At 44.1% G+C, this 24,940-nt stretch overlaps 1 protein-coding gene across 2 annotated transcripts in view; it reads left to right on the top strand.

The window, feature by feature from the left end:
• The window catches only part of rsrc1 (arginine/serine-rich coiled-coil 1), a 69,552-nt gene that overhangs the window by 12,910 nt on the left and 31,702 nt on the right, over positions 1 to 24,940 (top strand). For both annotated transcript variants that reach the window (XM_037268072.1, XM_037268069.1), the window contains exons 4-6: positions 1,166 to 1,330; positions 13,711 to 13,747; positions 22,172 to 22,223. In XM_037268072.1, the coding sequence (XP_037123967.1) occupies positions 1,166 to 1,330; positions 13,711 to 13,747; positions 22,172 to 22,223 (254 nt within the window). The remainder of the gene's footprint in view (positions 1 to 1,165; positions 1,331 to 13,710; positions 13,748 to 22,171; positions 22,224 to 24,940) is intronic.

The raw sequence follows: 24,940 nt of genomic DNA, 5'->3' as shown, positions 1-24,940 counted from the left end.
CCCTTCCCCACCCGAATCGCCTCAAAATAGCGCAGCCCGTCCCCACGGCGACGGCGACGCTCTCCTCAGCTCCTAATTGATTGCAACAGTTGTCAGACTGTTGTCTGTTTGTACAGTGACAGGCGTCTGAAGAAAATGATTAGTTTTCTGTCGGCAGAAAGACAGCTGTGCATGTCCCAAACTGCAAACTAATAAAGGAGGGGGGAAAGCAATAAAGCTAGTGGACAGCAGGTTTGACTGTTTTTATAGACAAATCAATAAAATGATAGATGATGGAAAATAACGATAGCAGCTGATTTCTACTGGGGTTTCCAATCACGATGGCCCGCAAACGCCACACTGATAAAATTGTTTGCTTGAAATCAAGCAAGTATTAATATTATTATTAATAAATGTTTCTGTCTGGCTTCATGTTAGCTTCTTATGTCTGTTGACATGGGTGGGTACAACTATGCTGAGAGTAAATCTCCAACTGTAAATCTTTTGGAGACCAGGGGGGGTCAGCAACGGGATCAATACCGACGACCGGTCCTCCTCTGAGCCTAGCTCTAATTGGCTATATCCCCGCAGCGTGTGTATGTGTGTGTTTGATTTTATGTAACCGTGACATTATGCCCACACAGTGAAAAATGAACGCGGAGCGCTTAAAGGAAGCCTTTTGGTGACAGTCACAAGAATTACATTGCCTCCATCTCCTCTAACGACTCCACAAAGACAGCCGGGCTGTCGATTTAATCTACTTTTCCAGCGGTTTGGGGGGGTCATGTTATCAATTCTTTTATTATATCGTCTATATGTTATTGTCAAAAGTATTGACGGAGAACCACAGAGAGCGTGAAAGAGAACTTAAAGTATGAGTGATGCCCGATTGAAAATCGGAACCGTCTCGAGCGCACTTTAAAAGTTGGACCGCAATCTATTCGGTGGCTATTTTGATCTGGTTGTTTTCTAAAAATATATATCTTTAAAAAAATAAAAATAGAAAATATATAAATATGGAAATAAAATAAAAAAATATATATATATATTTTAATTTATTCATTTTTTCTAAAAAAATAGATCAAATATATGTATACATAATATGGGCCTCTCATATCTTAACACTGTTGATCATTTCTAGCTTTCATGATTCTGAAACTTTTTTTTTTAAACGTCTGTCTTCTAGGTCTCATTCCCGCCACCGGCGCTCTCGCAGCAGGAGCCGAGGAAGCCACGGCCGCCGAAGAAGCCGCAGCAGAGAGCGGACCCGGAGCCGACATAAGGGCCGCGATAAAGACAAGGGACGGGATCGGGACCGAGAGAAGAACAAGGACAAGGCGGAGAAAAAGACGTAAGTGATGAATAACCCGCGACACGCAAACGTACACGCGCCAGTCAACTCACCGCTCCCGTGTTAGTCCTAATGTCCACTCCATAGAGAACACGCAGAATATAACCGAGGGCAAATATGAAGCTTAGCCTTGGTCGTCCTTCCATCCATCCGTCACTCAATCCTTTTACCCATCACTGCTTTCTCCTTCAATTTCCTTCTGCAATCAAGCATAGGCCCGCACCCTTCAGCTAATCTGATCCAGTTCCCCCTTGTAAGAAAAGATGACACGGTGATAGAGGAGTCGAAGGTTATTCCATTTTTTGCGACTTTGTTCAAGTTTGCAACTTTTGCCGCTCGTGGTCTGCCCGCAATAAGTCTTGCTGCATAATAAGATTTTACGCATCTTTGGTGCCTTTAGTGTGTCTGTCTTGGGACAAAAAAGTGGGAGATTGCAACCTTTCATTGAGGTCTGCAAGCGTACAGGTTGTTTTGCTTCAGGGTAAACTACCAGAATAGCATCCTTAATTCTTCGCCAATATTGCATGCTTATATATATATTTTTTTGCTCAACTGCAGTTGTTTATTAAATATTTTTTAACAATATATTTGGAGTTGTTTTGAGGCTATTGATGTTTTTCTATTCGGGTTACGCATAGCTGAACAATAGCCTTGTTTGAAAATAATACACTGCCTGTTTTTTGTGTGTGTGTCCATACACAGAATGAGTTCCGCCATTTTTAAAACGTCAGATTGAACGTTGATTGATGTATGTGTGTGCTTAAGTGATGCACACCATCTGCTCAGCCTCACATCAGTGCGGGAGGACTGAACTCACAAGTTAAAATCAATCCGAAGTGGGTGCTTTATGGAAATTTTCACTGTCTAGCCAATCTCAATTTATTAGCAAACCTCAATAAATTTCAATCTCGTAGGAATACAATAACAGATGCAACTGAGCCCTTCCAACCGTTGTACCTACGTCCAGCATTTAATATGCCAGTTCCAAAAATAGTACAAAAATAGTCATTCCCCCCCCAAAAAATTGTGCGTAACTTAACTTGTCCGTGAACAATGACATTTGTAACGAGGTTCCACTCTACGGGAGAAATGTCTACGCATCCTGTTAAAGTCGCATTCCGCATGTCTAGTGAAATAATTAATATCAAATGTTAACGCTGACCAGCTCAGCCTGAGCTACCGTTTGACATAGAAGAAATCCCACAGTCGTTCAAATATGCAGCACGGTGCCAACTCCGTGTGCGGCGGCGTGTTTAATGAGCACCGCCAGAGCTCAGCAAGCCACCATTTGGTCTTTAAACAGACTTTAAACAGAGTCAATTAGACTAAATTACATATAATATACCAACGGCCACAGATTTTTTTTTGGTGTTATTAATTTTGTATTTTCACAGGTGGCATTTTGCATCATTGAGTTTACATCCGGCGTGTCATGAAAAAAATCCCCCTGTGGACCGTTTCAGCCAATCAGAACGTCTCGCCGCATCACCGCTCGTGTCGTCCTCCTTTTGAATTAGGAAGCGAATAAAGCCAAAGAAAAATCTTTCATCTCCCGAGGCCCGTTGAACCGAGGTCTTAAAGCGTTTTTCGATATTCCCAAATTCATTTTCAGAACGCATGCAGTTTCTTTTAAAGGAATAGCGCTTCTATATTTGCTGTCATTATATATTGCTTTTCTTCGATGGCTATCAGGAAAACAAATAAAGCTATCAAAGAAAATGTTAAGCTAGGCGACTATCTATTTTCTTATTAAGGCTTCAATATCCTTCAGCGCCGATAGGAATCTCCTTCTTTATCGCTGACCCCGCTTGAGCCTGTCTTCATTTGAGCGCACATATGAACTTCCGAGGTTTGTGTGTGTGTGTGTGTGTGTGTGCGTGTGTGTGTGTGTGAGAGTGTGTTTGTGTGTGTTGCATGCAACCACCTGTAGCAAGATTAGATGTGGTTCAAACTGCCTATTGTTGAAAAAAATAATAAAATGATATTAAATAATAGTATAAAATATTATATGTTAATAATAAAAAATAAATAATGTAATAATAAAATAATATAATAATATTATAATATAAAAAAAATATATATAAAAAAACCTGAATTCGATTCATCATCAAAATCGTTCAGCCCTCTAACAGTTTTGAAGCTGCAAACTCCCCCTTTTAAAAACTCAATGGTAAACTTTTTTGACTCGCCGGTGTGTCTGTGGGCCTCGTCACGTCGTTATCGGGAGCCTAAACCGGGACGACGTGGATGCTCCTCGCACGCTTCTACGGGAGATGAGCAGGATGACAATTGCTCCTTTCGCCCAAGAAAGACAGCTGACAGATGTGAAATGTTTGAGGAATATTTTCAACTCAAGGATTGCAGATGTGCATCCTGTCTGCGCCCGCCACCTTGTCTTCTCCCTCATTTCCTCTCGTCTTCGTCTAATGGTGATGTCGGGGACGGGTGGGGGGTGGGGGGGTCTTATTTTAAACCTCCGTGATCTGTATCACTTGGCTCGCAAACAGCGCTCACACTGTAGTACTCCAAGCTCATTTCCATCCAGGTTTCCTTGCTGGGTGGGAGGGGAGGTGCGAGGGATCAGGAGCTTTTTTGGAGAGTCTGTCAGGATGAAAGCGGGACGGGTGGGGGGTTCAGAGCGGCACCCTGACAACCCACACTGTTGTGCACGCGCTGTTGTCGTCATTAAACATTTAGCGCTCCTCTCGTATGACAGCAGGCAACTTGGTGCTCCGCCGGCGTGTTTTCATGCAAAATTCATTGGAAACGACGAGCTCTTGTTAAGAGATCTTGTTGCTTTTCACCAGTGGCGAAGGGTTAAGTGGGTGATTGGAGGTGCGCGCCAGCGAGGCCGGACGTCTTTTGTTTTCCCCTGGCTCTGTATTTGTGCGTCAGTGGTGGATTTCCTTTAAGTCGCATCCCAATTTTTTTATTAATGGCCATATTAATCACCACATTGGTGGCATATACTTAATTACATGTGCTAAAATACACGCATGCCACCGTGCGTTCATCCTCTTTAATTTTCCAACTTGTGCGAACAAGTGTGCGCTTGCACCAAAGCACATATCGCGAACCCAAGTGGGAGACTCAAATTGACAGATGGGCTGTTTGTCAACACAAAAGGCGGCAAACTTTCAAAGGGGCCCGTGTCAATAAATGGCATGGCCGATATGCTAGAATACGATATCATTATAACATTTCCATCAAATGTCCCATTTTAGTTGGCTGTTTTCAAGCCGCATCCGCTATGGGATGCGAGGACGGAGAGGCGACGGCGACAACATTGATGACATCACGCCACGGGAGTAGGAAACCCAAAACAAAACATTTTGTTATTTATCGCATCTAAAAAGGCAAGCGGATAACAGAGCGTCACACCGAGGAATGCGACTCGCCGCACCCTTTTGCTACGGCGCCACCGCTGATCATTTCCAATAATTGGCACGATGGGACTATTAGTTGTTGATACAGCTGTTGTCGTGCCCATTCTGACCCCCCCCCCCCCCGCATCTCAAAGCAACCAGTCGAGCCAGATGGTTGCCCCACAGAGTCTGGGTTCTATTCGAGATTTTTCTTTAAAGAGAGAATTTTTCTCCCCCTAGCCTCCATTTCCTTGTGCTTTCTGATGGTTTTCTTATATACAATACATATAATATACGAGTTGTGTGGTTCGTGACCCGCTCAACGTGCTAAAGTGCCTTAAGACGTTGTGAATGGACGCTCTAGAAATAAAGTTGACTTGACATGCACGTAATGGTGAGCTGAATCTTGCAGACAGGTTAAGTGTAAAAGAAAACACGTTGTACTCGCGGCGTTTTTAGACGAGACAGGGAGCCGGGGCAAAAAATAAAAAAAACAGTAGCGGGGTAGTCGAGATCACGCTATCATTGTGGAATTAGTTGTTGACAAATCGGTGAGTCTGTACAACCTCAAGTTTAAATTTTTTCTCCTCCATCACATTTCTCCACCTGAAGTCTGATTTTTTCAAAACTTATGCTAACCTTCGGGCGATTGCATCATCCTCAATCACGAGGTCTTCCCAATGAAGCTGAACTTTTATTCTGTGCCAGGTCCACCTTTCCCGGTCTCGTCCGAGTGGTTCGGACATCTTCCCCCCGTTTATGCAAAAGTAGCTGTAATGAGCTTTAGGTTAAAGATACCAACCGAGAGTCTCCATTTCATGAAAGCGTCTTCTGATGTCTGTGAAATGGCCTCGGTGTTTACCGTTTTTCACATTCCAAAGCTTTGGGGCCGAACATGATTTCTCATTCATTCCCGTTTGATCCCATTCAGTGATTGCTCTCATTATTTCCTTTCCCCTCTCTTCGATAAAAGTGAACAGTACCCAGCTTCGCCAATGGGGGTTTCAGCGGGAGCCTCAGGCCTCCGCTTGGCTAGCGCTGCTCCGTCTTCTCAGCCTTAACCTCTGGAAGACGCGTTGCTGTGAGGCACAGAGAAAACAAAATAACACCCACAAACACACACAGACACACACACACACACACACAGTTTGTGTTGGTTTTTACTCCCTCCTCGCTTCACACCGAGGAAAAAATTGCCTGCTTCTTTTTTTCCGTTGTTCAACATCTATCAGCTCATTAGTCTCGGTAATACACAGTAAGTGTACAAAGTGTGTTTTTTTTTTGTATATAAGTAGGTAGCCAAAGCCTGCGGCATCCTTTCCCATGTGCATGGGTGGTATGGATGTGACCGCTGTTTTTTGTGTGTTTGTGTGTGTTGTGTAAAGGACTCGAGGCTGTGTCTGTAGAAGTTGCTTTGGGGAGGTAAATGAAACTACAAACGGCGTCTTCAGAACCTTTGGATAATCTCACAGTGTATCAAATCAATGAGTTGTTTTATTTGTTTATTAAAAGCGGTTGAGTTGTGCGCTTGACTTGGGCCATGACTATTATTAGATACTCTTTTGCCGTGAAGATAATAATGAGCAAAAGTTGCTTTTGATTTTCTCTCGTGCACGACGAGCAGCTTCAGATTCAACCTCTGTTGCTTTAGGAAATAATTTTAAGAACGTCAGCCAGTCATCCCTCAAATGGCCTCAATTGTGCACTGCCGCTGTAAAACCAAATATTTGATCAGGAAAACATCATACCGGAAATATGTTTGTCTTAATAGTCTTTGCAGTGACTTTGTACCACAAAGTGCCATGAATGACCCGTCCAAATGTGCACTTGTGCCTGTGTATGAGCAAAGTGTGTGTGTGTGTGTGTGTGTGTGAGGGGGGGGGGGGATCTGGCCACTTTTAATCACAGGAGAGACACCCCCAGTGAGCGATAGCGAGCTGTGACAATCCACTTAGTGCGCTCTGTAATCTGCTTAACCATTTAGTGAGTTGTTAAAGGAGTATGCAAATAGTTGCATGGGGAAAAAAAAAACCTGACACACACTGGCTCTAGCTGGCGATTTGTAGCGCTAACACATTTAGCGTTGCGAGTGTGTGTCCGAGTGTGTTGATGTGTTGGAGACCTGCGGCAGGCACGAAGAGAAGCCAGGCCTGGAGCGTGATGACAGAGACCAGATCCGGCCAAATAGAAGTCCAGCCCCCCCCTCCTCCTCTGCCCCCCCAAAACGTGCACACACACACACATGCATGACAAACACAACCGCACAAGCCTCCCCAATCCAATTACCCTGTTCCCCTCTTTTATTCTCTCCTGTCGTCTCTTTGCATCCGTGTATACCTTAGTCGCCTCTTCTTTAAACTTTGTTTTATGCAATTTGACTTTCATAGAGCAGTTTGCGAAAGATCTCGCCTGGCCTCACCGCCGCGGTTGTTTACGGCTCCGAAGTCAAGATCGTACGCGGCCGGGTTATGAGCACAAAACACGACAGGCCGCCTCTGATTTAGAGCATTATGTAAATGCACTTGTCGGCGAAAATATGTTTTTCTCTCGCAAGAAAAAAAGGGTTGTGGGTTTGTTTGGTCCGGCCTTAAAAAGAAGATTGTTGTGGCACACTGTTAATGTTTCATTTTCTCGCCACTTCACGGGCTTATTCATCTGCACTTCACTCAAGTCTTTATAGCAAAAGACCAGTTTCCTCCAGAAAAACAAATTACAAGAGTGAGTTTGCTATTGATAAAATATTACTTTTTTTTTTTTTTAAAGGGAGTTGACGTCAGAATGTCTCAGCAGAATTCCGGATTAATATTTGGATACCAAAATGTTGTTTGCGACCGTACTTGAATCCAAACGTGTATCTTTGTCTTGCTGACATGTTTCCAGTTGACTTTATTATTGCTGAAAAAAAAATCCAGATTAATTTCAGTTGACGCTTGTGTTTTGAGGCCAAACCGTTTTAGCAACTTGACCAGCACTGAAACAGCCGCCGCGTCTTAACCCCGTTCTTTGTGCCGCGCCTTCCTTCAAGTCCGGGAGACGCACGAGCGTGCACGCCGGCCGGCGCTCACCCCGCAGGCCGCCGAGCGCTCGGGGCCACGTTGCTTTGTATTCTGACGGACAGGCAGGCGGAAAGAAAGACTCACCCCGGGCTAGCGATTACGTGACACGGCAGGAGTAGCAACAGCGCTAAGAAAAGTGCAAAAGGCACGGCTTGCAGATGAAATGAATAACAATGTATGCGACGTGTCTCGCCAGACCTTCGATAACCTGCACGCCGGAGCCGAGTCGCTGTGACAGCCCGGTCTTTGTGGACACTTTATCCTGCCTGTACACTTGTAAGGTAGAGCTGGGATAATCGCACCTAATCTAATTAGGACTAAAGAGGGCCATGACTGAGGCTGGCCAGAGGCTAGCGACACACACGCACACACACACACACACACACAAAATCCTGTTTGCATTCGAAAAATAAGGTTGTCATATTGATTATGCAAATCAGGCGCTAACCGCGGCTAACTGCCTCACAGGCCAGCCGGTTACAGCTGACACAAGCCAAAGAGAGGAGGAAAGGATTAGGACAGGGTTAGCTTTATGCCACCGTTTTGCATGTACTGCTTCCCCCCCCCCCCTCATTCTCTGTAGGCTGATCCTCGCTGCTGCTTTGCCATTTTTTGTCATGCAGAGTGACTAGATCACCTGTAACAGTCTTTTTGGATTTCAAATGGAAATATGTTGAAATTGGAAGGGGCGGAGAAATGAGAGGAAAATGTCACGGACTCGCAAATGTCAGACTAGCTGTTGCTTCCATATCAATTTGGTTCGTATTGATGAGAGTTAATCAGCCCGATTTTTGTTTATTTTTTGGGATTTTTTTTAACACATTACAATATAAGACAACTGCTCCATCAAAAAAAAATCTGCAAAATATTGCCATTAATCATTACTTTATTGTTGTAAGTGTAAAGGAACAAAAAATATTATTATTTTATTTGTTATATATATTTTGTAATGACTCAGTTGTCAGAATTCTGACAAATATCGTGTAAAAAAAACAAAATATGAATCAATTTCAATTGGGAATATTCTTTAGATGTGATTAAATTGAGTCATGGAATAAATTCAAACTCTAAAAGTCTGACAAGGCGCCACTGTTCATGTTCTCGGCGCATCTCAATCATATATTATTTAAAGGAAGTTGCTGAAAAAGTTCTCCAATAGTTTGTCGTCCGATTGTATTTATTGACCATATAAATGTGTGCCAATACAGAATGTGTATTGCGTCTGCGCATCCGCCAGAGTTGTGCAGCCATATTGCTCCCCCCTCCTTCAGAAGCTCTTCTCGGGCTGAGGGTACAATGTCCAATTGAAGGGCAGGATTGAAAGTGATTACCTTGTTAACTCCTGGCACCCACTGCTAGCTTGAAATAGAGCTGAGCGCCAGGGCCTGATTTGCAAATGAATAACCTTCTTGCCCCCCCCACCCCTCTCTTGTCTTCCTCCCCCTCCTATTTTTTTTTTTTTGTCCATTTGATGCCAAGATCATCTTTTTATATTGTGCCATGACAGATGCTGCGCGAAGCCACCATTGTTCCCCATCAGTCTTCTGGCGAGCCAAAAGATTTCCACATGTGATTTTAACAGTGACAAAAATCCCACCCCTCCGTAGCGGCGCTTTGCTCTTTGTGTATGAGCGCAGCAATCTCCAGACTTTGCGAGCAGAATGTTGGGTGGTGTCATTGTCTGCTTCTCAATAACGGAGAGGTAGCGCTCTGATTAGGGAAGCCTCTAATTGGGCGATATGAAAGACGGCCGCCTGCTATTGAAGAAACCGCCGGGAAATGGATTGCTCTCCGACGTTTCCCCCCTTTTGCGTTTTCTTTTGTGAGCTTTCACTCTATGAAGCTGAAAAAAATAAAAAAATGTTTTTGCCTTTGCATTGATTTGCTCCAAATATGCAAATTGCTGCGATGGTCAAGTCTTAATTACAGGAAATATTTTTCTCGGACAACGAGCGTTCTCTTGTGTTCCGCATGACAACGTAATCTAATGCCACCGCGAGTTAATCGATTAAAACCGATTAAAAAGACATACTCGGCGAAATTTAGACCATTTTTGACAGCTTGTCTCTCCATTGTGAAGTTAAACAATAAAGGACAAACAGTCCAATATTTAGCCTGTAATTTATACATATAATGTATGTTTTAAGGGACCAAAAAATAAAATCGTATTCATCATATCGTCACTGCCCAAACTAGGGCCTGCCCGATTAATCGGCCTGTCAATTTAATTGACCGATTTCCGTCGACCTTCAAACATTGTCTGGATTTTAGGGTGGGGGAACTTAGAGTGCTTCAGTGATAAATCTCAATCATGCTCTTACCGACAATACCATCGGGTCCAAAAACACAAACAGTCCATATTCCTCTCAGGTCTTGCACGGAGAATTGATAGCCCCCCCCTCCCTCCCTTGCTGACATTTGCCCATCTTGTTTGTGTGTTTGTGTGTACCATCCTTTCTATTTGCGACATAAACCCCGAGAGCTCGCCACGATAGCGCCCGCACAAGAATGCCATTTCAATTTCAAATGACAGCCACGTTTAAAAGGAACTGCGGCGATAGCAATCAAGCCTGAGGGGCACACCGGGCTTTTTGTATCACGTCCCTCGACTACTTCATATCAAGCGTTCGCCTTGTGCTGCTAAAAGGCACATGTCACTGATGGGGGGGCCGGGGGGGATGTTTATTACACCGTGCTTTCTTTTATTCAAATGTGCACGCGTGTGTGTGCGCGCGTCTGCGTGTGTGTCCATCGACTTTCCAATAAATACGCCTGTCGTTATATCAGCAGTCAAACGACACGAATTCTCAATGACACGCTTGACAAGTCGCCTGATTGTGGCAAATGGGGTGGCTGACACACACACACACACGGAATGATGTCTCCGTATGAAGTCCTCAGTTATTTCGTTATAACTTAATTTCTTAGCTCACCACCTCTTCATTCAAAAGCCCCCCCTCCCATTGTGAATTCCAGACCACTTCCACATGGCAGTGACAGTGACACTGATATCCATGACATCATTTGGGAAAGATGCCGGCTCCCCCGCGCTCTCAAAAGACACTTTACAACCTCAAAATCAAAAGATTAGAGTGTTCTGTGTTTTAGACCACATGTTTTTTTAAATGAACAAAGACGGCGATAACTCAACCGATTCATGAATTGTTGCTTGTCAGCACCAATCGACTCTCTCACACAGGCAGTATTTCTTTGCAAGGAAAAAATTCAAGTTTAGGACTTTTAAGTTTAGTGTGAATCAAGGCTAAAAAAAAAAAAATCTATGAATGGGCTAGCGAGGGAAACCGAAGGCAGTAGCAGGAAAGTACCGACAGTGTGATGGATGGAAGGCACCGTGTTAAATTGGTCAATATTGACCTTGACATTGCTTAGTTTGTTGGATCAACTTCACTTAATTAACCACAGTAATTAACATCAGCACTCTTAGTCGGTCACTTCCTGTTTGTTAAAAAAAAACTGCTTTGCTTTAATTTTTTTTTATCTTAGCATTACGTGTACCCCTGATGTTCAGCTTTGTTTGTGATTACATCATAAAAGTCAGGATCCGTTTTGAGTAAATCGGCTCATTGCAGTCATTTTGTCTTAATTTCTTTCAGACATGGGGAGTCGTATTATTGAGAAAAATGTTGACAATTATTATTATTATTTTTTTTACCATAAGTAGATATGACTTTATCCCATTTGCAGTTGCGTTTGTTTTGCGAGTGAGACATTGATTGTTGACAAATAAAATAAAAAAATATTCAATTTCTTTATTTAAAATTATACTGTTTTGTCAATGAAATGATTATTACTTAATATAGTTCAAACTGTCATTAAATGGCACACGTTACTAATGAAGTTTCCAAAATGGATTCCAAATGTACATATAGCTACTTCTTGAATGTTTCAAGGTTCATGATGTAACATCTTCTTATCGCCATTTAGCCCATAGCACCCCTCCGCCCGCCTAATTCCCATCGTGTATTCTCTTCTATTTCTGCTCCGATGGCGAGTCCCGCTGCGTAATGGTTATAAGCGAGCAAGGCCGCCACGTCTCCCAAGGCCTTGTGCTACACCGACCATTCCGATCTGGCCTGCCTCCGCTACAAATTGGATGAACAGCCACTGACACATTTTCAATATTATTACATTAAACCAAGTGGATTTTGATTGATAACCTAATATGGGCCTAATGCAAAACATCAATCACGGCAAGTATATTAATTATTTAATATTGTGGCCTAATTCAGAAATCAATGCCGCCGCTGCGTGGAAGGCACGGAGGAGGAAAGGGAGGGGTGAGGACAGCGAGAGGATGAGGAGAAACAGAGTTTGCTCCCTCAAGACTTCATCAGATGAGATGATGTTTTGAACACGGGGGAAGCGTGTTGACTGCCTAGCTGGCCCCCACCGTGAAGTTTAAAAAGAAAGCCTGATTAAATGCCATGATGTTTTTAATCGTGAAACGATATGTTGCAAAAAGAAAGAGAAGAAAGTGGAAAGGATGCAGGAGGAGGAGGAGGGATTGGAGCGTGTCCGTGTCTCCCCTGTGTTCGATTGTTTCCCCGCTAATTGCGCTTCATTAGCGGATTACACACACTGTCGCCACGGTAACAAATGTCTCGCTGTCTGCCCGCCGCGCGCCCCGCCATGTATAATAAATGTGGCGGGGTGTTTGTCACAATGTAATGTAATTACAGCCCCCGATGAAGTTGGCCTTAAGTGCTCGACTTTGTGCTGCCGAGACGACGGAATAAGCAACAAACGGCTTTTTTCGCGGTTACCTTTTGACCCTTCACTTTCATTGCTGCTTTAGATTTTCTTCATTTCCCTCAAGGGAAGTTATCTATCCATCGATCTGTCTATCTTGAACAAATAAACACATAGTCGTCCCTCGGGGGGGGGAGAAGATATAATTGTAATTACCGCTCACACACAAACAATCTTGAGCTCTTTTGAACAATGTTGCTAATCAAAACAGCAGCACCTACTGTGTTAAAGTTGATCTTGTGGTTCGTGAAGCAATTTCTCATCTTGCGTCCCATACCCTTGTTTGTATTGTAGATGCAATGACATCTGGTGAGTCTGTTGCTCACCAAAACAGCAGCACCTAGGGATGTAAATACTCTTAAATGAAATCAAATGACCTGCAGGCATGTTGTGAACTACTTTTCCGAGTATTATTGAAGATTTTATGTTATACGAGACATCTTTTTGGGGTAATGAACATTGCAGTGCGCAAGCTAGTTCTCTCCATTTCTTCCCCATCGTCCTTTTTTTTTTTAATCAATCTTGCTATCATCATATTCTTCCATCAGACCTTATTTGAAATTAATGATGCGGGAATGACCTCGTTTATGGAGTCCGGTGTGATGGATGGATAGATGGATGGATTTTGGGGAGGGAAGGGGAAGTGGTGGTGGGGGGGTGTATCAGACAGCGTGTAATTTTAGAGATGGTATAGATTTACACTGTGATGCTGCCGGCTGCATTAGCAACTGAAGCCTGTCGATAAGCCTTCCTCTCTTTTCGTGCGCGTGCACACACACACAAACATACACACACAGTTGTCAGTAATGGGGACCAGAGTTGGTCGGGGGTGCTGGGATCGGAGGCTGTTTGTATTCTCTTGATCTTTTGATTTCCACTGCTGCAAATTTGAAATATGCCAAAATTGCATCTATTATTTACTGCCAATTTGCCTTTCCCTTCCCCAACCTCCCACACGCACACGATTTCTCAACTTGCCATTCCACGGCATACACTGTTTATCAGACATATTTTTTAATGTAATTAATAATTACTCAAAAACTAATACTGATATGACAATAGAGTGCAGTACTTGCCTGCATCCAGCAGAGGCGCTGTTCATTGCATCTGAATCATCGAAAGGAAAAATGTCATCATTTTATGCGAGTGAACTTTACTTACAGTTTGTCAATGTGCTTTTGTCTTGCAGGGATACCGTGAGCATGAAACTTGGATTGGAACATCTGGTAAGTTCTATTTGATAACACACACATTGCAATGTCTTCATGTAGTGTCTTCATGCGCACACACTCGGGCTTCACACAGCAATAAAGGCGAGAGCCCGCTCAAAACGATCTCACGGGACAAAACCTTCAAATTTAATGTCCATTTCTCGGCTTTCTTTCTACCTCGCTTTAATACGAGGTCACGGTGCCATGCAACAAAGCGAAAAGGTTCCCGCTCCTCTTTTTGGGTGGCTTTCCTTTTGGCCCCTTATTCCACAGGATGAATTATAGACGGGGGTCAGCGAGGGTCCTGGTTCTCGGCGGATGTCGCACGCCCCGGCCCCCTGCATACTAAAACCACACTACGCAAATGACCCTGAAATTGCGACAATGATATTCGAGCTTAGCGGTTTTCGAGCGAGCGGCTTTTATTAACTGCAATGCAATGCGGCTAATGATGAACAATCGTTGACACATCTGTTTTCAAAACCCAAACAATGCATGTTGAGGTTAATACGCATCTTCCGACTTCGACTCTGAGCGGACGTAAGTGTATCGCATTAAGCTTAGACCTGAATGCATAAAGTTTCAAATTCCTTAATAAATCTCAACCTATAAGCAAGATACAGAGAGCAGATCTGAACAAGTGGATGGGAATGTATGTTAGCTATCCAATAATGCAGTACTCCATAAAAAGGTAACGTGAATAATTCAAGAGAAAAGGGTCACATGCATTAACATTATTAATCATTTTGTATATAGCAATAGGAAGTGAGCCTTCAGCGCACAAGATGCACTTAGACTAAATGAGTACAGTATCTTGAAGCTACTTAAAAAAAAAAAAACTTAATATGGAGTTACTGAGGGGTAGTTCAAAGTATTACGAAGACCATTATTGTTGTAATTTGTTTTCATTCACATGATGAAGACAATAAAAACAAAAAAAAAAACTTCCAAAATACAAATGTTGTAACCAAAACCATCAAATAAAAACAATCTTGTGCGGTTCTTCTACCACTGCAACAGTTCAAAACAAATGAGACAATTATAATGGATTACAGTCAATGGAGGAAATATGGCAGTGTTTAGTTAATCGTGTCCATGATTGTAATTTTTTTTGTAAAGGTAGAGATCTTAACTTTCGAGTCTGTCTAATCTGATAAGAAAGATAACATGCAACAGCAGCAGCAGCATCATCGCTTCCTCGCAGGCGTTGGCTTTTATACACCCGAATATATTTTTAACATTACATTGCATTTTAACTTTACACACACTGTGATGAAAGCACACATCCGTTTCTTTATCGCCGTATATTTCAGTGCAAAAAAAAAAAAAAACGTCTCGAGGAATTCAACCCCCGCGACCGCGGCGGGCACGTTTGAATTTATGGCTGTGTTTATGCTTATAGGGAGATTGCACCCCGGCGTTCGGTCGCCCGGGGAGCTCGACGCTCTTGATTACGATTCGGGGGCCGGGAACAGTAAATAACCGAGTATGTTCCCCCCCCCCTCCCGAGGAAGACTTGTAGAAGTGTTCAAAATGTTGTTCCCCCTCAGCCGCTCGCATAAACATCCCAGCAGATTTCCAAACAGGCATTTATGGCTCTCTGCTGATGTACTGCTCTCCAGATGAGCGCGTCAACTCAACTAAGGCTGAGACATATTATTCTTTTAGATGCCTGTCTTGAAACTGTTGGAATAAAACCATCACTCTCTTTTATTTATCAATCTGTATTGTTTGAGCTTTCTTCTTAATAGCAGCCTTTTTTTTTTTTTTTTTTTAGGACGGCTTTCCAAAATGTTCGGGGATTTGAACGCCGTCCAAAATGTTTAAATAGTTCAGCATGTCTTGGTTTTGATCATTTTCTCTTCCTCTTTCATTCTTCAGATAGACGTTTTCTTAATGATTTTGAGGAGTGAGTTGTTTGAAGCCAAGGTTTTATTAACATTTCAGAATTCCCGCCACAGAAGCTTGAAGAGAAGTCAATTATACCGTGTAATAAAACAAATGACACCCAAGACACTTGATGGAGAGTAAAGACCCTGGTTGGTTAGGGTTAGGGTTAGTTTCTCTTGTTCATCATTTTAGTAAGATGCTATTTTAGCATTGATTTTGCCCAAATTAATTTGTGTGTGCAAAATATTATTTGACTGATTGCACTTTTTAAGCCATTTTGGGGAAATGCTTGGATTTTCCCGAATGGCCAATGTCATTCGGGACAGAACCCCTGTCAATGAAATGAATTCCGTATTATTTATATTCCGTATTTGCTGTTCATTGGAACTCTATGAATACAATTTTATTCCTGAGAAAATAGTCGCCGCCGTTAGGTAATTTGCATGTGAAGACATTTGTTGTTGTCGTGCGTTTTGTTGTCGTATCTCGGCAGACGGCGCGAACGCGAGAGAACAAAGAGTAAAACGAATGAAAATAATTGCTCCCAGTGCATCGCGTTTAGCTACGCCGCTTTTGTACACAAGCGGCGAGGCGAGAGAACTCGAGTATGACTCCCAATGATGCTTTGCTCTGCTCAGAAGAAGAAGAAACGTCGTCGCTAAAGAGGCAGCCCCGCAGCCGCTAATCAGTCCGTGCCGTTTAGGGAATGAAACGGAAGGAAAAGCGGCTTTATCGATAACGTTACGACTCGGCCTTCGCAGATTCGCTTTTGCGGATCTGCGAAGGCTTTCCGCCGGGCACGCTGCCAGCGGACGCATGCAAGAGGAAATGGACGAGTTGTTGGTAGGAAGAAAGTATTCTGAGACAAGAGCACAAACCGCCTCCAAGGTTAAAAACATTTTACACCTACAAAAGAAATGCTTTAAAAAAACTCCAACAGGCGAGCTGAAAGGGGAACAAAATGCGATACAATCTCTTGCAAGGAAAACAAATTATACCTGACACATTCCTTTTTTTTATTTTTTTTTATCAAGTCATGCAACTATTACAAAGTCGTTTTCAATTTACAGAATTACTGTTTCCCAAGAGGTTCCGCCGTATCGTTATAACATCGGTCAACAAATCGTAACTTCATTTCTCGCACCCGGTCGACTTGAGCCGTGCTCGACGGCGTCCCTCAGTGAGTTGAAGAGTTTAGTGAGACTGGTAACCCGGTTGTCCTGATGACGGACAGCGACGGGCAGCTGCAGGAGGCACCGACCCCTTGAGGGAATCCAACCTGGCTACTCACTTAATGTGACCCCTCGTTCAAAAAGTTTGGGGGAATCCAATTTTTTTTTGGGTTGGTTTCCTTCCCTGTGAATGTCTTCCCAGAGGAAAAGGCAGTTCTAGAGGGATAACAGAGATGAGGAAGGGACTGGCTGTTGCTAATCAGTAAACAGATTTCCATGTTTATCACGCTAATGATTTCATGATATTTGATGTGGCATGGGGGGGGGGGGGGCGAGCATGAGGTGGTGGCTGGGTTTTCTCATCCGTACACTGCGGCTAAATGATGGAGTAATTTGAGTGACCCCCCTACTCCCCCCGCCAGACCCGCATGTAATTGCATGTCATTCTGGCACACAAGCGGGAAAGGCGTCACAGCACGACACACAAACACGACTCGCTTCTCCTTTGCATGTACGCACCCACGATCCGCCTTCATCATCGTTAGCGTCCCCCCCTCGCCCCCTCCCAACCGAAAAAAACCCTAAACAAAAGAACGATTGCATTAATTTCCAAATGATGACATTACATTAGGCGCGGCGGTGTCATATATCAAAAAGTGTTGCGAACTACTCCCTTTACTGTATGTGCTTCATCTTAATGCTATCGCTGGATGTCAAGGGCATGGAGGAAATTAAATCGGAAAGTGCAGATAGACCAAAGAAGATATTATCTCTGGATGATTGCAGTTTTGATAGGTATTCCCGTGAATTTCATTTTCTCCGGATGGAGAGGAGATGAGTTAGCCCGCAGATTTGCTCATTTTTCTTCTACATGATTTATGTGAGTTGAGTGTAACGCCCTCCCCCACCCCCCTCCCGCCTTTGTCAAGAGCATCTACATGCATGTGCACACACTCCTTTGAGTTGCATCTTGTTTGTAGCGCTTTACAAGCGCATATATTCGTACTCGTCATGTAGCGGTGGGTTCGTAAACCGCACTTTGTTGCCGTTGTGTGTCAACGTGTGTGTTGGTGTGTGTGCGGCAGGGCGATCAGAGGATGGAACTATTCGGGGGGGGGGGGGGGGTCACGGGCGGGAGAGCGTCATTACTCAGACTTGTTTACATTCTAAATACCTAATGAAATCTTGTTGGTAATAATGACGGGAATAAAAGTTTGGGAAATTGTAAAAGTGGTGAAGTTTGAGAAATGAGGCCCGGCCCGTGAAATAGCATTTGGTGGCAGGAAACGACATTATTATGCACCGCTCCTGCCTGCCTGAGACATGAAGATGAACTGCCGGCGGGCCATAAAATGCTGTTAGCCCAGGCCTGAAGTATGGCACATTGTAAAAGAGCCCCGATGCCATATTGACAATATATATAAAAGTATAGCCATACACAACATTATTTTTCATATACGATGAACCCCCCCCACCTCCAACACTGATAGGCAGACCCCCCTCCCCCTATAAAATATCTAAATAAGCATATTGCCATGGAACCCATATCTGCCCTGATCATATAGACCTTGATATTAAAAACGGAAATATTACATTTTCTTGGAGCTCTGTTTTCTGCTGTCCTCTTTTGGCTACGGCGTATATCTGTTTGTCGGGGACGAGGCGGAGGAAGACTGTGCTATATAATGAGATGACTATTGAGTAGCAACTCCACTATAAAGACATATAGTAGATGGGGCGTGCGGACCATTATTTTCTGTCAATAAGCAGTCGCAATATAGAAGTAATGGTAACGACGGCGGACCTTTAAGATTGATGTCACATATTTACGCGATGAGCATATCGTCATACCAACGCAATCTGTCCCACTTGACTTTCAAAACAGAATTTCCCATCATTGGTTTGTAATTGTTGGTTTAACTAGTCTCTTTTGTTGTATTTTAGTAATCAACTCAGCAGACAGGGAACACCCAATCAAAATTGTAATTGTTCTTCTCTAAGAAGATGCCGCGCCAGTTCTGTTAATACCAGCATTACCACTCAGGCTCCATTTCAATTATTCATGCATGACTCAGGGTCCGAGCTCTCGCCCCAGCACGAGGGAGGAGGAAGTCCGGCCAACTCGCGCTGGCCGACCTTACCGTAGTGTTGACGGACTTACTTTGTTGAGCCTAAGTGCCCCACGTCTGTCCCATTAGTCGAAGATAAACACGAGCCATTAGCCAAATAAATAAGCCTCGCTCGGCCGGGTAAAAACAATGCTACGCCGTGCATAACGAAACGTCATCTATTTATAATGGAGAGCTGCTCCGAGAGGCTATTATTGTTATTATTAGGCCCGAGGCTGACCAGACAAAGCAAGGCATGCCGGGTCGGCAGATGGACAAAAGCGCCAAAGAGCGGTGAAGCAGAAATGGATTCAGTAAGCTTTCTTCCTAAAGCATTTGTGAGGACCTCTGCCAAGGCCAATCATCGCCTTTTTATTTTTATTTTTTTTTATTGACTTGCTCTTATCCATCACATTTGCACATGTCAATTTACACACAGTTAGGAAATCCCCGATGAGCTAATGAAAAATTGTCAGGAGCCAAAACAATACAATACACTAGAATTTAATTAGTTAGTGAGATGTGCGAGGTACATCTGAAACAAAATGTATTTTATGGTCAAAGTTAGGACTAAGAATGGGTGAATACTAGGGGTGTAACGATTCATCGATACACATCGATTAATCGATATAATGCTCTACGATTTGTTGGCATCGATGCTAAACGTAAACATCGATCTATATCGCCCGTTTTTGACCTCGGACATTAGACACGACTTTATTTTGAAATCCAGTTCATTGTTGCTGGCTTCCTCTTTCCGGGAGCAGTGCGCGGCGTATTGTGTTGTGAGCAGAGCAGGCGCGTGAAAGGGGAGCCGACAACTACGCGGCTCCTGGGCTGGTGCTATGGCTAGTGTCCAAGAAGACGAGGAAATTCGCTCCCCTTTGGGCTTCAAGTCATTCGTTTGGAAGCACTTTGTAATTTCCTAAATAAAGAGTTTGCAGTACCTTGTTGATTTTGCGTATGAATTGTTATAAATCAGGATATTGTTCTATATCGATCGTAGAGCACTATATCGTGATGTATCGTGAATGAATCACAGCAGGCTTTAAGATATCGGCAAATATCGTATCGTGGTTCTTTGTATCGATATGATATCGTATCGTTACAAAACCCGCGATTTGCACCCCTAGTGAATACCGATACCAGCCTTATTACAAAGTATCGGTACTCGCGACGACGGCCGATACCAATATTGGCTGTCCTCTTGTGGTCGTTTTACAATCAGGAACTAGAAACAAGAATACAAAATTGACATTAATTTCATGTATTTTAAGGGATCGTATGGTCTTGATTGTAGATTTAAAATTACCTGTCATTTTTTTCCATATTGTACATTCAGTACAATGCAATTCCAAATTGTTGCCCAACTCACAGTCCCCACTTCAACAATATTTATTTCTCAGCTTCTGTGTGTGTTTTACGTCTCACATGTGATCTATTTCAACCTCCGCACAACACTTCTCGTGTTTGTTTTCTAATTGAGGAGGCCGCCACTTTAGCTGCCTCTCTTTCTCTTTCGCTCAGACATCTGCCTCTGGGGAGCACAATTAACGCCTCTTTATTGTTTACTAATGAATTACGCACAGAGGAGGAGGGCACGCACGCGTGAATTACGGAGAAACAATGTGTCAGAGTGCAACATGCTAATACCACGTGTATCTTGGCGGCATTTTGTTCTCTTAGTTATTGGACATCTGAGTACCTTTTACTGTACTTGTTATGGTAATTTGATCGTAATCTGCCTTGCTAAGTTTTGAAATGTCTTATTTTTGCTTCTTGAGGCAAAAAAAAAAAAGTCAAGGGGAATTGATAGATTGAACTGGGCCACCGTTTGTGTGTGTGTGTTTGAAGAATTCAATCCTTCCTTTTCCCAGGCATAATAGCAATTGGTAATTTCAGCTGTCGAGCAGCGCCCGTCAACGCCGAGTGTGATGCGCAATGTCACCTGCTACAGGGGACACACACACACACACACACACACACACACACACACACACACACACACACACACACACACACACACACACACACACACCACATTAAGTGTGCCTTAATGTGCGCTGCGTGTCGGATCCTGCAGCCTGACATGGCTGCATTAAAGCGGGTCATTATATTTCCCCGCCGCCGGAAAGTGACGTTTTTACAAAGTGACAAGTTTACAGTTTGATAAATCCGATTTTTTTTTTTTCTCCCTGTGGCTGAGCAGGAGGTGGGGTGCCGGGAGGGAAAGTAGTGGGAAGAAGAGCTTGGTTGTCTATGTAGGAGGAGAAGGTGGGAGGAAGAGAGCAGAGGGGGGAGGGGGGGGTGCCTGTCAGCAACACCACGGCCCCGCCGTCTAAATGATGCTCCCAGGCAGCGGTTTCAGATCCCATCCCCATTAGCATTTAATTTCTCTCTAATCCTACACACAGTTTCCGCCGCCGCTTGGTAACGAGGGCCGCTGTGCCATCGCACCAAAAAAGAGCACTCCTCCGCCTTTTTTTTTCCGTTTTTTTTAATGGCTCCACTCACAATCCTTCCCATCATTCTTCCTTGACAATTAAGATCCTCAAATCTAATAGCGGCGATATTGGTATTACGGCGAGGTTGAAGGCAGGGCGGCGGGGACTGCGTCTCCCAACACGACTGTCAAAGCACAAACGCCGCCCCCCCTCTCCCTCCCCTCACTCACTCGAACCCGCTAACATACGGGGGAGCCAATAGGAAGTGCGCAGCGGCTGTGATCTTTTTTCAAATGTGCTCTGTGCCCTCTCATCCCACTCTCCCAAGACTTGTTAAAATACCTTTTTGTTTTCTCTCTCGAAATTTCTCTTCATCTCCTCCTTATTGATCCTCCCTTGTGTGTCCAGGATGTGCCTGTATTTATTTATTTTTTTTCCCTTTCCACAAGTATGATTTTTATTTTCTCCACTCTAACAGGCGCCACTGGCAACAGGGCAGAAGTTGTCCCCTGGTACTCGGCGAGGACAGTTTAAGGGAGCGTTGGCGCTAATGGTCGCGGTTAAAGACGGTCTTGGGTAAAATCTAGCGGCGCCAAGGGGGAGCCAGCAGCTTTCCAAGTAGATTACATCGATAAAAGTTGTGTGGGCTTGGGGCTTGTCTGGGCTGTCATGAACGGGCCTTTGTGACACGTCTCTGTGCTCTTGCTGGATTATTGGTACGGATGGTGATGTGCAGAGCAGGGGTTGGACAATTTTTTTTTTTTTTGCACTCCACTATAGTGTAAGATTTTTGAATCACTCATGTCTTGTTTTTCTCCCCTACAGACGCCAGCAGAACAGGCTAAGGTTCGAATGCAGATGGTCCTCCAGGCTGCAGGTAAGAGATATGATAGTTTTGAGCGTTGCCGGGCCAATATTTACAGCGGTTTGATTTCAAACACACCTCGCAGAATATAATTCACACGTCGCCGCGTATATTCCGGCTCCAATTTGCGAGCCACGTGCGACAGGCAGAGATCGACCGCATGGAAAGATGTCTTCTTGTTTACGGTCATGTACCCACACACGGCGTAGCACTGCTTTAATTTCACGACGGGAAATATATGAAAGACGTAGGCGTCCGTACATCATGTACCGTACGAATCAAATGTACTTTTGTACTCACATAGCGAACACGCAAGCTTATGGCTAACTGGAGGTTGCTGAGCAACAGCTGTCTTTGTCCGGCAACTTTTTGGGGAGCTTTTGACCATCTGACAAATACAGCATATATATATTTTTATTTGACGCTATACAATTGTGGAACGTTGGGGTGCCGTTGGAAGTCCCAAGTCTAAGGCCGTTCTTTTCATGCTAGCTTCCTTGCTTTTCATGCTAGCTTTTGTGCTACTGATTATCCCATTGATTAATCGAGTAATAGGATAATAAAAAATTGGATTCTTACATTAGAAGTGAATGTGAGGTGCAAGTTCTGTGACATGTAAGTCAACAATTGAGTGGAGGTTCATCGATTAATCGACAACTAATCGACCATCACATTTTGTGATCATTATTTTGATAATTCAATAATGTTCTTCATCTGGATCCATCGGACCTTCCGTAAAAACCCAACTGGTCAATTAAAGCTTGTTCGATAACTTTATTCTTACCTCCCTGTCTTTGTTCCGGTCTCGGGCAGACATGGAAACGGGGAGGGATGGAGGGCGAGCAGTAGGCAGCAGATGTTGGGAGGTTGTGTGAATGTTAATGTCCTGACGTAGCCGTGGAGCTTAAGCCGCCTCCTCCTTCCCCTCCATTCCTCTGTGAGCGCCCGCCAGGCTTTCTCTCCCGGGGTCTCCTGACATCCTTGAAGCCCGCGGCTCTCCTCTACCCTCCTCCCGTCCCCCGCCCGCCTTTTGTCCGTCTATGGACTCTCTCTAGTCAGTAGAGAGCAGATCATCCTGTGGCTAAAGCGGATAAGGCCTTTGTGTCGGGGGGCTCTGCGGCCCTGTAATGAGCCCCCTCGGCTGGCCCGCTGGCCTGCTTAGCGCCCACTGGGGGCTTTAAGTGTGTATGAGTGTGGGTCCATGTGTGTTACTAGAGTGACAGTCTATGTGGATTACGAGGAGGAGGGCATCACTGGCTCCCAATGAAAGAGCTGGATGGATATGTTTATGGGTCACTTCCTGCTTGGCCTACATATGAAATACACGTATGTGCATATAAACTAATACCCACGTGTGACTAGCTATCCATCTACCAATCCATGTATCTAGCTATTTAGCTCTCTAGCTATCTAGCTATGTCTCACTCTATATCTAGCTCCATCCATCCCTCCATCCATCATCCTCCATCTATCCATCCATCCAAAAAAACACCCACCCAAACAAAAAACACCCACCCAAACACCCGTCCATCCATCCATCCATCCATCCATCCATCCATCCATCCATCCATCCATCCATCCATCCATCCATCCATCCATCCATCCATCCCTCCCTCCCTCCCTCCCTCCATCCATCATCCCTCCATCATCCATCCATCCCTCCATCCGCCCATCCATCCCTCATTATTTTTGCTTATTATTAACCTCGCCGTTTGCTCTGAATAACTTAATTTGTTCTGAACACCATCAACAAAGCCAAGTTTCGTATCGAATGCTAATGTAGTCACCCTGCAAAGTGCACGGCTACACACTTGGCAAACGCACACGGCAGCCCCGCACACGTTATTGTACCGTTTTCTTTTCAGCCTCTCGCTCAGTTCTCGCCTCTTTTGAGAGCGCTGTCCGTTTCCACTCAAATGAGCGCGAGCGCTGTACGAGGGAGGCCGCGGCAGAGGGCCTCTCCTTATCCGTGCGTCAATAGGAGAGTGTTTGCAGAACACCCACCGCGGGGCCCGGAGGCCAAGGGGTCATCAAAACCTGCGTCCTCTCCCCATTTGAACCTTTGACAGCAGCAAAAACAAACAGTCCTTAAGCTCTCATCAGAGGCTTGAACTTGGCAGGGGCTCAGTGGTCTGAATTAACTTCCACGCTGGTTTGTCTACTCTTGACACCTGTCTGAAGTCGTTAAGGAGCGAGTGCAATTTGGACCACTTGTTTTTATGAGCCTTTAATAACACTAAGAACTTCTTTTGACTTGAAATGGCTTCATGTCTCTGAATCGGCTGCCAAATGTAATTACGCTGTGCTCAAGTGGAATGTTGGCATCGAGTGCTTTCCCATAACGTCATGACTGAACATAGCGGTCATACGTTTACACGCCACTTCAAGTAGCTGTAGCTTGAGTGTTAGCACTAAGCTAGTCCACGTTTGTGTTTTTGTGGTAATTCTCATCATTTTACGTTTGAACTTCTACGACACAGATGAATCTAATTGATTAATTCCGATTTATTTATATTTGTTAGCGTTTTATCGGTGGAGAATCACAATTGAGTGACAGCCGTATAGATGCAAAGGCGGATCAGCAGCCAAGCGTTTTAGCATCATCGTGCAATCGGACTAATTCATTCACAGCAAATAGCGCTCAGTCCCAGCAGGGGTTCCTGAGCTCTACACTTGTGTGCTTTACTCTACGGTCAGCACAGTGCCTCCCTCCCTCCCTCCCTCGCTCG

This window comes from Syngnathus acus, chromosome 13, assembly GCF_901709675.1.
Source record: "Syngnathus acus chromosome 13, fSynAcu1.2, whole genome shotgun sequence".
In the NCBI taxonomy this organism is placed as follows: domain Eukaryota; kingdom Metazoa; phylum Chordata; class Actinopteri; order Syngnathiformes; family Syngnathidae; genus Syngnathus; species Syngnathus acus.
This window is presented reverse-complemented; position numbering and strand designations above follow the sequence as displayed.